General features: G+C 41.9%; 1 protein-coding gene and 2 non-coding genes across 3 annotated transcripts; all 3 read right to left on the minus strand.

Annotated features, from left to right (window-relative positions):
- Positions 1 to 4,502: 4,502 nt before the first annotated feature.
- Positions 4,503 to 7,790, minus strand: RPL37 (ribosomal protein L37). The gene is made up of 4 exons (XM_072135506.1): positions 7,654 to 7,790; positions 6,737 to 6,872; positions 6,119 to 6,203; positions 4,503 to 4,612 (listed from the first exon to the last, which is right to left on the minus strand). The coding sequence occupies exons 1-4, from the start codon at positions 7,654 to 7,656 to the stop codon at positions 4,543 to 4,545; spliced, it is 294 nt and encodes a 97-aa protein (XP_071991607.1). The 5' UTR covers positions 7,657 to 7,790; the 3' UTR covers positions 4,503 to 4,542.
- On the minus strand, positions 4,682 to 4,757 carry LOC140087947 (small nucleolar RNA SNORD72). The gene has a single exon (XR_011850047.1). It is a non-coding gene; the product is annotated as a small nucleolar RNA SNORD72 (small nucleolar RNA).
- Positions 6,939 to 7,015, minus strand: LOC140087958 (small nucleolar RNA SNORD72). The gene has a single exon (XR_011850048.1). It is a non-coding gene; the product is annotated as a small nucleolar RNA SNORD72 (small nucleolar RNA).
- Positions 7,791 to 13,777: the final 5,987 nt, after the last annotated feature.

A 13,777-nucleotide genomic window follows, 5' to 3' on the forward strand; every position in this document is an offset into this window, starting at 1 on the left:
GTCTCTGCTGCATATTGCAGCAAAGGCTTACCGGGTGTTTTCACAGCCTCAAAAAGATAGCGGAGCATGGGCGCCGCCATCTCCCCGCGATCCGTCTCCATGGTAGCCTCGGGTCTTCCGAAGACCCGAGGCTATTTCATTTTAACCCCTTCATTACAATGTGCTGATAGCACATTGTAATGAATGAGGAGGAAAATCCCCATATACTGCCATACTGTAGTATGGCAGTATATGATAGGATCGATCAGACAACCTAGGGTTAAAGTACCTTAGGAAGTCTGAAAAATAGTAAAAAGAAAAAAAAAAATGATAATAAAAAAACCTAAAATTTCAAATCACCCCCTTTCCCTAGAACTGACATAAGTATAAATAAACAGTAAAAATCATAAACACATTAGGTATCAACGCGTCCGAAAATGCCCGATCTATCAAAATATAATAACGGTTTTTCAATACGTCTAACCCCGTAACGGAAAATAGCGCCCAAAGTCGAAAATGGCACTTTTTTGCCATTTTGAAAAATATAAAAAAAATCTATAAAAAGTGATCAAAAGGTCGTACAGTCCTAAAAATGATATCAATATAAAATATTATCAAATTTCGCAAAAAATGACACCACCCACAGCTCCGTACACCAAAGTATAAAAAAGTTATTAGCGCCAGAAGTTGGCAAAATCAAAAAAATAATTTTTGTACAGGAGGTTTTAATTTTTGTAAATGTATGAAAACATAAAACCTGTACAAATTTGGTATCCCCGTGATCGGGCCCGGTCCTTAACCGGTTAAAGCACAATGTGGTCCGGACTTTGTACAAGCTGAGACATTATGTGCAGAGATGACTCCCTGAACGTTCTGTCACATTTGTTGAATCTCATTCCAATATGTCTCAAATGAGATCTATTTTGTAGGGTAAAAATTAGAGACAAATTTGGCGCTAATTAATCAGACATGCGACAATTCCAAAACGCATTTACTAAGGCAGAACTAGATCCATCATAGATCAGGAGCTGAAAGACCGAGCCACGTTTCATCTTCAATGCCCTTGCTGATAGATGGAGGTTTACACTAATAATTTCCTTATACATGATCCCATTCATTCTTTCCTGTGCACGGATTAGTCCCCCCAAGTTTTGTGTTTCTACAAAACTCTTCTACTTTGGGTGAAGACACACGTGGCTTATTTAGGCCGTTTTTACCAAGTGCGTTTTCAGATCGTAAAAAATTAGAAAATTATAATAAAAAAAACCTAAAATTTCAAATCACCCCCTTTCCCTAGAACTGACAAATATAAATAAACAGTAAAAATCATAAACACATTAGGTATCGACGCTGCCGAAAATGCCCGATCTATCAAAATATGATAACGGTTTTTCAATGTGTTTAACCCCGTAACGGAAAATAGCACCCAAAGTCGAAAATGGCACTTTTTTGCCATTTTGAAAAATATAAAAAAAAATCTTTCAAAAGTGATCAAAAGGTCGTACAGTCCTAAAAATGATATCATTGAAAATATCAAATTTCGCAAAAAATTACACCACCCACAGCTCCGTACACCAAAGTATAAAAAAGTTATTAGCGCCAGAAGTTGGCAAAATCAAATAATTTTTGTACAGGAGGTTTTAATTTCTGTAAATATATGAAAACATTATAAAACCTATACAAATTTGGTATCCCCTTAATCGTACCGACCCAAAGAATAAAGTAGACATGTCATTTGGGGCGCTCAGTGAAAGACGTAAAATCCAAGCCCACAAGAAAATGGCGCAAATGCGTTTTTTCACCATTTTCACTGCCTTTGGAATTTTTTCCCCGTTTCCCAGTACTCGGCATGGAATATTCAATACCATCACTATGAAGTGCAATTTGTTACGCAGAAAAGAAGCCGTCACACAGCTCTTTACGTGTAAAAATAAAAGTTATAGATTTTTGAAGGTGGGGAGTGAAAAATGGACATGAAAAAACAGGAAAGGGCCGGGTCCTTAACCGGTTAAAGAATGTTGGATAAGACCCAGGATTAACAATAAAGCTTAATAGCAGACACCTGTGAGAACTGGTATAGCTGATTATTGTAGCCTAGAACTAAAGTACAGCAAATTACCAAAATCCAGAGGTCCGTTGTGACAAGGGGTCGTCTAAGTCGGGTGTTCTTAAGTAGGGGACCACCTGTACTGTGCTCTATAGGATCTTGGATGGTACAAAAAAAAAAAAAAAAAAAAAAAAACAGCATGCCTCTCCTGGTGACAGGTTCCCTATAAGTGGGTTGTTGAGTATTTACATAAGAATTTTTTTTTTTTTTTTTTTTTTTTTACAGATCTGCATCCAAGCCTACACTTATGTGCAATTTGTAATACTGTCATCTTGAGTTCAGGCCATCAGAACCGCCCCCCCCCCCCCAGTTTGGGCACATTTAGTACCCAATGAACACTATCGTGAAAGCACCACCCAAATAGACTAGCCCATAACAATGTGCCAAATACAATGCATTGCCCACAATGTCACCACAGAAGTATAGATCCATCCATGTGTGTTGCACACTGATATCAGGGCATGCACAATAAAGCAATGTGTACCATCCCCCGCTTTACTACATGAAAACTAACTAAGGGTCTGAACTGTGCGCATCAGACCACTACCTTTCCCGACAATCTGGCAATTAAACAGTATTGGTCAAAAACCCAGTAGCTGGGCAAGTTTTAGGGAGCCTTAAAGCATGCCAACTACATGTAGTCATTCTTTAACACATGCAAGGCATTTGTTCAGTTTAAAAAAGTAAAAATTGTCCATAAACTAGAATCCATATAGCGGCAAAATGGAAAACACTGGATCTGTCATTTACCGTGGTAAAAAAAACTAAGAAAACCTATTGAGAGAATAGAGGCAACAAGTAGACACTTCCTGTATTTGAGGATATTTGGAAGCCATGGATCACTGCACAGGGTTCACCTACCCTGGAGAGGGCTCCAACTTTGTCCCCTTAAGGGCCTTGATAGATTATACATGGCTCATCAATGTATATGCTTGTTACTACTCACCTTTAAGAACCACCTAATACTGATCTTGTAGTAACTCCATTCTCAGGTTAATAGAACCCTCCCCCTCATTCATTTGTTCACTTTATTTAATAGCTGCTGATTATGCATTACTTTGAAACCACTTAGGAGATCCCCCTGCGAGAGGCATATGCCATGACTTACTGTAAGGCACCGTTATGCTTTTATTTCAATAAAATCTTGTTGAAACTAAAAATGATCCATAAAATGTTCTTGAAAATCACAGATGGCATAGAGAAAAAAAAAATCTGCCCTTATATTATTTTCATTAACAGGAGGAGTGGCAAGATAAGCAAAGCCCTTATACAACTCTCCCTTTAACCTGTCTATAGTCTGTTGGAACAGATCACCATAACCCCTCCCTGCCGTCATTTAGGCTTTTTCAGCAGCTTTGCCGTGGATATTTAAATGGTTAACACCAGTGATCAGCACCGATCTCTGGAGTTTCCTGCATTTTGTTCACACACCCATTGGGGAATGTAATGGTGCAAGCTGTCACCCAAAATTACTTTAGTAAGCAGCTCCTAGTGCCGAAATTTTGGGTGACAGGTCCTCTTTAAATCCCTGCTTCTCAGATCTGTAAATCACATACAAGGCCAAATTGGGGACTTCTGAAGTAATATACCAACCTCTAAAGGACTCATCTAAGGCAAGATGTGACTTATGAGAGGTCAAACAGACAAGTATTAACTTGAGGGAATGATTAAGGTTGTTGGAATGTTGATATTCTGTGTGAATAAAGACAACTTTACTGTTTTTTTACACCATCCTTTGGAGTGCTGCAACCTTTCATTTTGCATAATTATGGCTCAATTCCAAAATTGCTTGGAACATACAGTTCTCACTGGTTTTGCTTATACATTGACTGCGATAACTTGAGAAAAGTTAGAACATTTCATACTCTACCTAATGGGCCGCTAGTTTAGCAATAAAAGCTGGTGACAGTCCAAGTAAAGGGGTTACACAATTTAAAAGAAACTTCGTGCCCTTTAGTGGGTTTGGTCTCATTTCGGTTGTGGGATTCACCAGACAGAACATGCAGAGATCAGCGATATTGGGTCAGTACAGGTTGTCGGACCACTCACAGCCAACAGTAGATAAAGTCTCACACTTGGCATTGACAGCCCATTGGGATCAATGAGGTTTTTTATTTTCCCCTGTAGAAGCATTAAACACATCAGTTTACTCCAGATATCAAGAAACCACATAGCTCTTGTATGAGCAAGTAAGAATTTGGTGCACCACTACAACAGGTGTTATTTAATCGATTAGGAGGTATATAGATGACATCTCAGAACAAGGATGGGACACCACTGAGGGGTAGACTAGTGCCATCACCCTGTCCATCACATCTGCCAAATTCACAACCAGAGATCAGAGAACCGAAGGACCAAATTTCCAAAGTGTCAAAAAAAATATGTAATAAACAAAGGTCATGTACAAGGGGGCAGATACTTTTTTAAACCACATTTATTTTAACAAATTCCTGTCCTTAAGAAGAGCTGGAAGCGGCAACTGCGGCCCTCCTTGGTTTGGGTGTTGTGCCTTCACGGAATCCATTCCTGTGAGGGGGGAGAAATAGAAAAGAGTTAGCGGAAACCTTGTACAGGCGACAGGGGGAGGCCCACAGCCGCTTATCTCAGTAAGAAAGTGGAATCACTGGATGTCATAAGTTCAGACATTTATTTTGGACATCATAGATAAGCTGAGTGGGTCGGTGTATAATATGTGCTCTTCCCCTCAAATTGCCAAACTACCCAATGAAGAAGCTGCAACTGCCGGGGCACTTATGTGGGCATAACATGTAATAAAGGGACACCACGAGTCTAATTAAGGTGCTCTCTGTACAATCAGTGGGGGTCCAAGACCCCTTCACCAGGTGATGGAGATGCTTCAGTGAGCTTTGCTTTTCACATATCAGCAAGTTTAAAACTGAATGGGTCAGAACTGCATAACCAAGAAACATTTACACAAGTTCTCCTCATTTTACAAGTTTTAGACCCTTAACCAAGTCTGAGCTCCGGTAAATTGCACAGATTTACAATATTCAAGATAAGGCTACGAAGCCAATGTCAACACCACAAAACACTGCACATCCTTATCACATGAGAAAATGGACATCCCATAGGGGGGCTCGAGTCAGGACCTCTGCCTCAGTACCCCATATGTTCCCCAAGTAGATTAGAGGAAACCCCATGTACTGGTCACCATAGTCCAGCTCTGGTTTTTGTATCATTTTGTTATAAAAAGCAGCAAAATTATCAACGGGGATCTCCTGCTTAGAGGGGAGAGCGATTCAAAGAAGTTCTATACGTCACGATTGATCCTGGACGCTGCAGCAGGGAGATTCGATCAGCTAAGGGCCAATTACCAACTGCTTTTTTTTTTTTACACATTGTAATTTAAAAAGATGTACGTAGGGATACATGAATGCATTTTTTTTTTTTTTACAGATACCATTAAAGGGGTTGTCCGAGTTCTTGAAAAAAAGCTAAAAGTGGCCGGGAGCGGGCTGCTTAAAAAAATAAAGATGTATTTACCTCCCGGTGCCCTCCTGTATCCCTCCTGTATCCTGGACTCAGTTCCGTCCGGACCCGACAACCTTCCGGCCCCCATATACAATGCTGTGTATAGGGACGGATAGGCATGCGCCGTGGCCGGCAGCTGAATCCAGCGCTGCTCCGGCGGCCGGACCGGAGTGACAGCAGCGCTGGATACAGGAGGGCACCGGGAGGTAAGTACATCTTTATTTTTTTTAAGCAGCCCGCTCCCGGCCACTTTTAGATTTTTTTCAAGAACTCGGACAACCCCTGTAATGGACCACTTTTTATTCCAGCTATAACATAACAGAAGGCCTAACAGAAGATGTCAAAGTAGATGCTGATTGAGAACATCGAAAGTCCATCAAATATGTAATAAAAAAAAGAATGTATGATGGATAAGATGGATCCATTTTTAAACAAAGTAAAACCCGAAACACAGATGATAACTGGTCCATGTAGTCAAATGCTCCACTACTAAAAGTTAAACGATAGGGGGACAACAGAAGATGCATCTCCCAAACTTACTTGAATCTGCGGTACACAGTCTTCAGATGTCTCATGCGGCCGGTGCCGGTGGTGTTGCGTCTCTTGGCCTTAGCACTCCAGTTGTCTAAAACAAATTAAATATCAGATAACAGGAGCAGAACAGCATCTATGGCCACCTCAGGACCCTCTATAGTAAATACTGCACCCCACTAGTAAAAGAAACTAGTAGTAACTTAGAGGCACAAACCCCCTTCTACACCTCTTCAAGTTAAAAGGAGGTCTTCCAGGAAATCAGCCCCCATCCCAGATTGAGCAGGTATATCCATTGCTTCCCATCAGCTGTAGTTCCTGAGTGCAGTGTATGCTCAGTGCATGGGTTGTATAATGGCCACCGTTGGCATCGCAGCTACATTTGAAAGGTGCTAAATGACAAAAAGGTCATGTGACCAATAGATGCGACGTCACTGGCCTGAGAAGCAGAAGCTACATGTACTGAAGATTGCTGGGAAGTGATGGACCCACCAGATATTATCACACAATCCAAATAGCCAGGAGAATCCCTTTGATAGTTTGTCAGCACAACTGCCCTGCTACTGTCGTTATGTTATAGATTCTAGAAGGATAAGTGAGGTCAGAGGTGGGGGATGGGATACTCACACTTTCTCTTGCGCTTGGCTGGGTAGCCGCACTTGCCGCAGGTGGACTTCTGGAGGTGATAGGCCTTGGACCCGCAGCGACGGCACAAAGTGTGCGTCTTATTGCGGCGCTTTCCGAATGACGATGTTCCCTTCGTCTACAAGAAAAGCAAACATTGTAAGACGGCAGCCAAAGGGGCAGAGCCCATCACATGAACGCAACGCATTTATCTCAGTATCAAAGCGAAATCACTGGATGTCATATGTTCAGACATTTATTAAAGAACATCATTGATAAATGCAGGAGGGACACCAGGTGACAGCTGCAGAAGCGTCACAATGTGTCATAAGATTTGAAACGACAACTCAAGGGTCTAAACGTCCTAAAGCTGAAGTTTAGAGTCGATAGGATTGGATTTGGACAATGCTCTGTGAGCTTAACATAGTGAACTACAGTCTGATGCACTGCCCAGCAGAGGGGTCTGTGCAGCTCACAGAGCATTGTGTAGCCTGGGGAGAGCAGGACTAGCCATGTACATGGTCGCTGCCTCTTCTATACGTGGCCAGTGCTGCTTCTAGCTGAGCATTTACTACAAAGTATCAGCGAGTGCGAGCAGTGTCAGACTCACAAGATTCAATGACAGCAAGCAGAGCTCCTAAACAGCAAGAAATCATGACAAATGCTACTCCATCTATAGGGGGCGCACCATCTGAGGCCCCGCATAGTGTCCGCCCCGGGACAGGGGTGACAGAGAGCAGACACCGCGGCTCCAGGGCCTCCGCACCGCCGGGCACTACAACCGCCATCTATCCCCCAATACCCAGTCCCCCCGCACCGCAGGGTCTATCCCTCCCCACTGCTGGCCCGGGGCCGGCCCGCCATGACAGGATGGCGACAGATACAAGCGGATTCCAAACCAGAGACTCCATCACACTCACCATCTTCCCCAGCGGCCGATACGATAGAGACCGGAACTAGGGAAAGACTTCCGCTATATCACCGCCAAGTACTTCCGGGACGGCGCTGAGGGATTGACGTCACATGAAGCGTCCGCAGCGCCATCTTGGTAACGGGCAGAATGCCCATATCTTATTAAGAGAGACATAATAATGGCTGGAGTGGAGGGGTTATGTGATATCAGCACATAAAACTCTATATTCTTTATATTCCTAGTGATTTACACTGTTTTATATTAACCAAACTATTAAAGGGGTATTCGTAAGCAGTTATCACAATGTTTGGAGGCTGAATATCCCTTTAGCTCTCATTTTAGTTAAATATGGGAGTTCACATATCTATCTGCAATTATCAAACTGACCACTCATTCCCAACAAAAGTGTGGGAAATATGCCAATACCTTTTTCACACTGGGATAAGGAAAACCTCGCTTCTTGGCTACCTAGTAAGGCAGCTCCCTTACCATCAAACATGACTTTCAGGAAGCCTAATGACATGATGTGGGATTGAAGCCAAATAAGTATGTCTGTTCCAGAAGGAACAGATTCCCAACTGTAGACAGTGTCGTTTTCACTTATTTGCATCTCTACAGCACAGCGTAGAGAACTAGTAGAAAATTGAAGAAAATCCACCACTTTAAACCACACTGGGAATCATGATCATGATTTAAGTCACATTGGGGATTATTTACTGAGGCCGGTGAGGCACACCGCCACGTTTTGAACCCGTTTTTGGGCCGTTTTTAAGCAGTCCGTATTTTGCCATTTTTGTCCGTTTTCCCCCAGTAATGATAATTGGAAAAAACGGATGCATTGTCAAAAACGCATGCGGTTTTTAACAGATTGCTTAAAAACGGCCCAAAAAAGGGTTCAAAATGCCATGTGTGCCGCAGGCCTAAGGGTCCCGGATCGCACTTCTGTCGGACTTTGCACCTTTTTCGGGAATATCACGGCTTGGACAGATATTTTACAGGTGTCTCCGCTCAGATTGTGTCACACGCATTTGATTTTTGGCGCAGCGGCGCCGGCTTCAATGCGACACAATTTAGGGGGCGTGCCGTCGGACCATCCCAGTGGTTCGGACTGAGCGCGGGATTTAATTTTCAAATTGTGCTGCAAGCCCAAGCACTTACATGCACCAGGAAGAAGAAGGTGAACTCTGTCGGACCTGAGCGGGGAAGAGACACATGCAGGATATTGGGCGCACAATCTTAGCGAATCGTGGCACAGTGCATTGTCGTCGGACAATGCACTTTCGGGGAACTCCAGCGGACGGGTAAGTAAATGTGCCCCAATGTGTTGAAACGTGTTGATCTGATATACCTACACGTCTGTCAGCATGTATTTTTATTGAATAAAAGAAGACTTTACGTCTGATTCCCAGTGCGGTTTAAAGTGCCGGATTCTCTTCAAGCACTAAGCGTTACCTGGCGTGAAGTCACCAGGAGGAGAGTTGAGCCGGCGAATTTTCTTCTTTTTTGGCTGTTTTAACTTTTTTAGTGTTTTTGAGTGAGAGGCTTTTGACTGGGGTCAGGGAATAAGAATTCTCCTTACAGGGACTTTGCCAATTAAAGAGATATTCCCTTTTCTTCAGCGTTCATATTTTATTTAGTTGAGTTGCATATTGGCCTGCACGACCACCGTTATTCAGTATTCATTACCACACAGGGCCGGCTCCAGGTTTTGGTGGGTCCTCGGGCGACATGGCCTCAGTGGGCCCCTTTACAGTAAACTTGCGTAGTGACATTGATTCTTTATATACAGCCTCATCACCCAAAACATTAAATAATTAAATGAATTATATGCAGCCCCCCTCCCCCATATGGATTATATCATCCCCCTCACCGCCCATTACATGCAGCCCCCTTACTCACCCCACATACATTATATGCAGCTTCCTTCTCTCCCTCCAAACATTATATGCAGCCCCCTCCTCACCCCATACATTATATGCAGCCCCCTCCTCACCCCATACATTATATGCAGCCCCCTCCTCACCACATACATTATATGCAGCCCCCTCCTCACCCCATACATTATATGCAGCCCCCTCCTCACCCCATACATTATATTCAGCCCCCGCCTCACCACATACATTATATGCAGCCTCTGCCTCAGCTCCCATTCAATATATGCACCCCCTCCTCAAACCCCATTCATTTAATACAAGCCCCCTCCTCATCCCCCACATTCAATATATACATCCATCTCCTCATCTCCCATTCATTATATAAAGCCCCCTCATCCCCATGTGACCATTCAAAATTAAAGAATTAATACTCACCTCAGTCTTCTGTAGAGCTTCCCCTTCGCCGATTTCCTCCTCCTGCCGGCATCTGCGCTCACATGCCAAGACGCACAGCAGCGCCCTGCTGCAAACGGTGCGCCGCTTTCCGGCGCCAGCACCCGGCACGGCCAGGCTGCAAGAGACGGGGATTGGCCACGAGTGGGCCCTTCCTTCAGCTGTGGGCCCCGGCACTTGCCCAGGTTTGCCGGGTGCTGACGCCGGCCCTGTTACCACAGGACGGCTGTGGGACATGCACCAACTCCCAGAAATTTCATATGCAAAAAAAAAATCAATTTGGTTCTTCATTTATAGGAAATTATCTTTTTTTTAAATGACATCCAATTGAAGAAATGATGAATGCCCACATGAGAATACCCCTATAAGGCACATGTGAAACGTGGGGCCATATCTGTGCAACCTGATGGGAAATTTATACAGATTTCTCTGAGGTAGTAGTGGGATTAGGTAAGTACAGAAGAATACACTATAAGGCCCTCTAGTCATAAGGGCTTCACTCATTGACAGAATTATGGCTAAACTGGTATGTAGGGTTCAGCAGGACAGATTTCAGAGTGCTGAGGGGATTTAGACGACCAATTTCTAAAGATACTGCCTGTGTTAATCATATTCAACCAAAAGAGGGCAGTATAATAGAGCGAAAGGTAATGCCAGACATTGCAGTGCCCATATGTATAGGTGGATGTATATATATATATATATATATATATATATATATATATATATATATATACTGTAGTGATATGGAGCTGGTGCCACTAAATACGCATATAATCCATATATCAGTATCTTGAATCCATGGATGTAGGTAGGGCCCCAGGTGCTTTTGGAGTAGGTCACAATATCTTTCCTGAATAGCATTACATTTAGAAATGAATGTATTTTTCCATTAACAGCGCCACTCATGTCCTGTGGATGTGATGTGAATGAGGCTAAGCTGTATTACCAGATATAACCTGCAAATACATTTAACCCTATGCACAAAATAGAGGATTTTTGTCTGATCACAAGGGATCCGACCACCAGGACCCTCCTGATAGACATTAGGGTCCCAGCAGTCAGACCGCTCATCCTGTGGAATCTATATTTGAAAAATATAAAGGCTAAAATATTCACAACACATCAAAGTATGTACCAACTAATTTTGGTGTTGGGCTAGTTGGTGAAAAACATTTGTGTTTTTCCACAATTATTTTACAATATTCCCTGTAATGCATATTCAATAGAAATCCTCGCCAAGTGCTCTATATTCCTTCAGCGCCCCTGCAGGAGACTAGAGGTATTACACCCTGACCATTGAAAATAATAATGGCAAGGAAGGCAGAGGAAATACACAGGTTTAACGTCAATTATGCCTAAAGAATATATATATAGCATGCATTAATAACATCAATGCTGAAGTAGGGTCAAAATGAGCTTGCAGAGTCCCGCTTCTCACTCAGACAACTCGTTTATTTCAAATTGACAACCATATAGGATGGAACGACATAAATGGTTGGACTACACGTTTCAGGGCGAATTGCACCCTTCCTCAGGTCCATAAAATTGGCGACAGTATTCTAACAGAGAATATATAAATACATAAATAAATACAGGATAGATTTTTTAGGGGAGCAAACATTAAAAAATTCATAAAAAGCTGACATTTTAAATACATCGACATCTGTTTACAAGCTTGTGTCAATAATTCAATATATATACATATATGTAAAAATAGTAGATAAATATACATATACACGAGTACGTCAAGTTCCTATGTAATTAGAACCTTCGGTAGAGGGTATTTGGATAAGAGGATAAGTATAAAATTAGGCAAATGAAAAAGAGACATAAACATATAAAGGTAATATATAATTAATAAAATAATCACACTGACCCGGCTGATCTGGCTCCCAGAGTGTAACAGGTGACGTCTGTATGCGATGCGAGAGATCAGAAGATCTAAATGGGTAGAAGGATGTACCTTTGTGAGGTAACTCTATAATGTTACCAGCTGTGATAATCCCGATATTTGTCACATCAAACACATTACATGAAATATTGTAAAGAGGGAACAGTGTATGATACTCCTATGGTAACAACCTACTTTAGACAAAACTAGAGGAGTGGGTAAGACGCAGTCAGGCTATGTACCTACAAGGACAATCGATACAAATTATTTAAAAGTGTCATCATGTTTGTTAGTGTTACTACACCTTTGGTTTGAACACTAGCAACCCCTGGTGGTTGTGTATGATATAGGATTTATCTCTATCAATATACTTCACCCTTTCCCACACAACAAATTGAGGGACATTTACTTACCCGTCCTGCGGAGTTCACAGAAAGCGCATTGCCCGACTATAATGTACTGTGCCGCAATTCACGAAGATCGTGCGCCCAATATCCTGCATGTGCCGCTTCCCCGCTCAGGTCCAACAGAGTTCACCTTCTTCTTCCTGGTGCATGTAAGTGCATTGTCCGAATCAGTCGGAACGCCCCTGATTTGTATTGCATGAAAGCCAGTGCAGCTGCGCCAAAATCGGATTGTGTGTGACACAATCCCAGTGCAGACACCTGTTAAATACCTCTCAAAGCCGTGCAATCCCCAAAAACACAGTCCGATGAAAGTGCAATCCGTGACCCTTAGTAAATAAGCCCCACCGTGTGAAATAATAAATGACACGGTTGGTATTGTAGGTATTGTTTTTATTTATTTTAATCACACTTAGAATAAAAGTTATGTTTTAAGACCTACAGTGAGGTCCTTTAACCGGACCTTTTTGTATATAATGTTTATGAACTATAGACCAGTCTGTGAATAAGCCCATTGGTACATAACTCCCTGTTCGCCACACAAACATCTTAAGTTCTTCATTGTCCCTACACCTTGGTCCCTTAATAATGTTACCCTGCTGCTACCCCAAACACTCTACCCACTTTACCGTAACGCCCCTTTCACACAAATGTATGCTACGCCCAGGCCAGGACTGTTTGGCTAGAGAGGTGACTGCTCCCCTCCCCTCTCTATAAGAGGCAGTACATCCTGGTCTTTCTTACAGCGGAAGATCTTTAAAAAAAAAAAACAGGCTAAAAAAAACTATAATAGTATGTGTCCCAAAAAAAAACAAAAAATAAAGGAAAAATGATGCTCAAATTGACATTTTTTAAACAAGATCAAAAAGCTTTATTAACCTCAAATGTGAAGAAATAAAAACTACAGGTCTTAACACTAAAAAAAGAAAGGATGGAAAAGATTTTCTTTTCCCACAAAGATGACATTATACACATGATGGTCATTTAAAAACAAAATATAAATTTTAGTTCGCTGTATTGACCCAGAGAAAAAAAAAGCTTTTATGTTATTTAGATTCCACGATCAATGCAGAACATCTTTATTTCAAGAAAATGTCACTTTTTTAAAAAAATATACAGCACAGAAAAGCTTAATAAAAGTTTGTCATTACTACATTTCGTTGTGAAAAAAACAAGACCCCATACAGCTACAAGTGACGGAAAATAAAAAGCTTTTTGGTATTGGTATTGGTATCCTTCTGGCAGGACCCGGCTGTAACACACTGGGCATGCGCAGCATGCTCAGTGTGTTACATTACACAGTGTAATACATCTGTATTACACTGTGTAAGGTGAAGAATAGCTTGAACAGGTGATCAGTGGATCACTTGTTCAAGCTAACCTGTAAAAGTGAAAAAACACAGTTAAAAACATTTAATAAAAACATTTTTTAATAAAAAGAATTAATTAAATACAGTTAAAGTCCCCTAAACACAAACATTCCCTATATTCATGCAATAAAGTGAA

This window comes from Engystomops pustulosus, chromosome 1 (assembly GCF_040894005.1).
Source record: "Engystomops pustulosus chromosome 1, aEngPut4.maternal, whole genome shotgun sequence".
Classification (NCBI taxonomy): domain Eukaryota; kingdom Metazoa; phylum Chordata; class Amphibia; order Anura; family Leptodactylidae; genus Engystomops; species Engystomops pustulosus.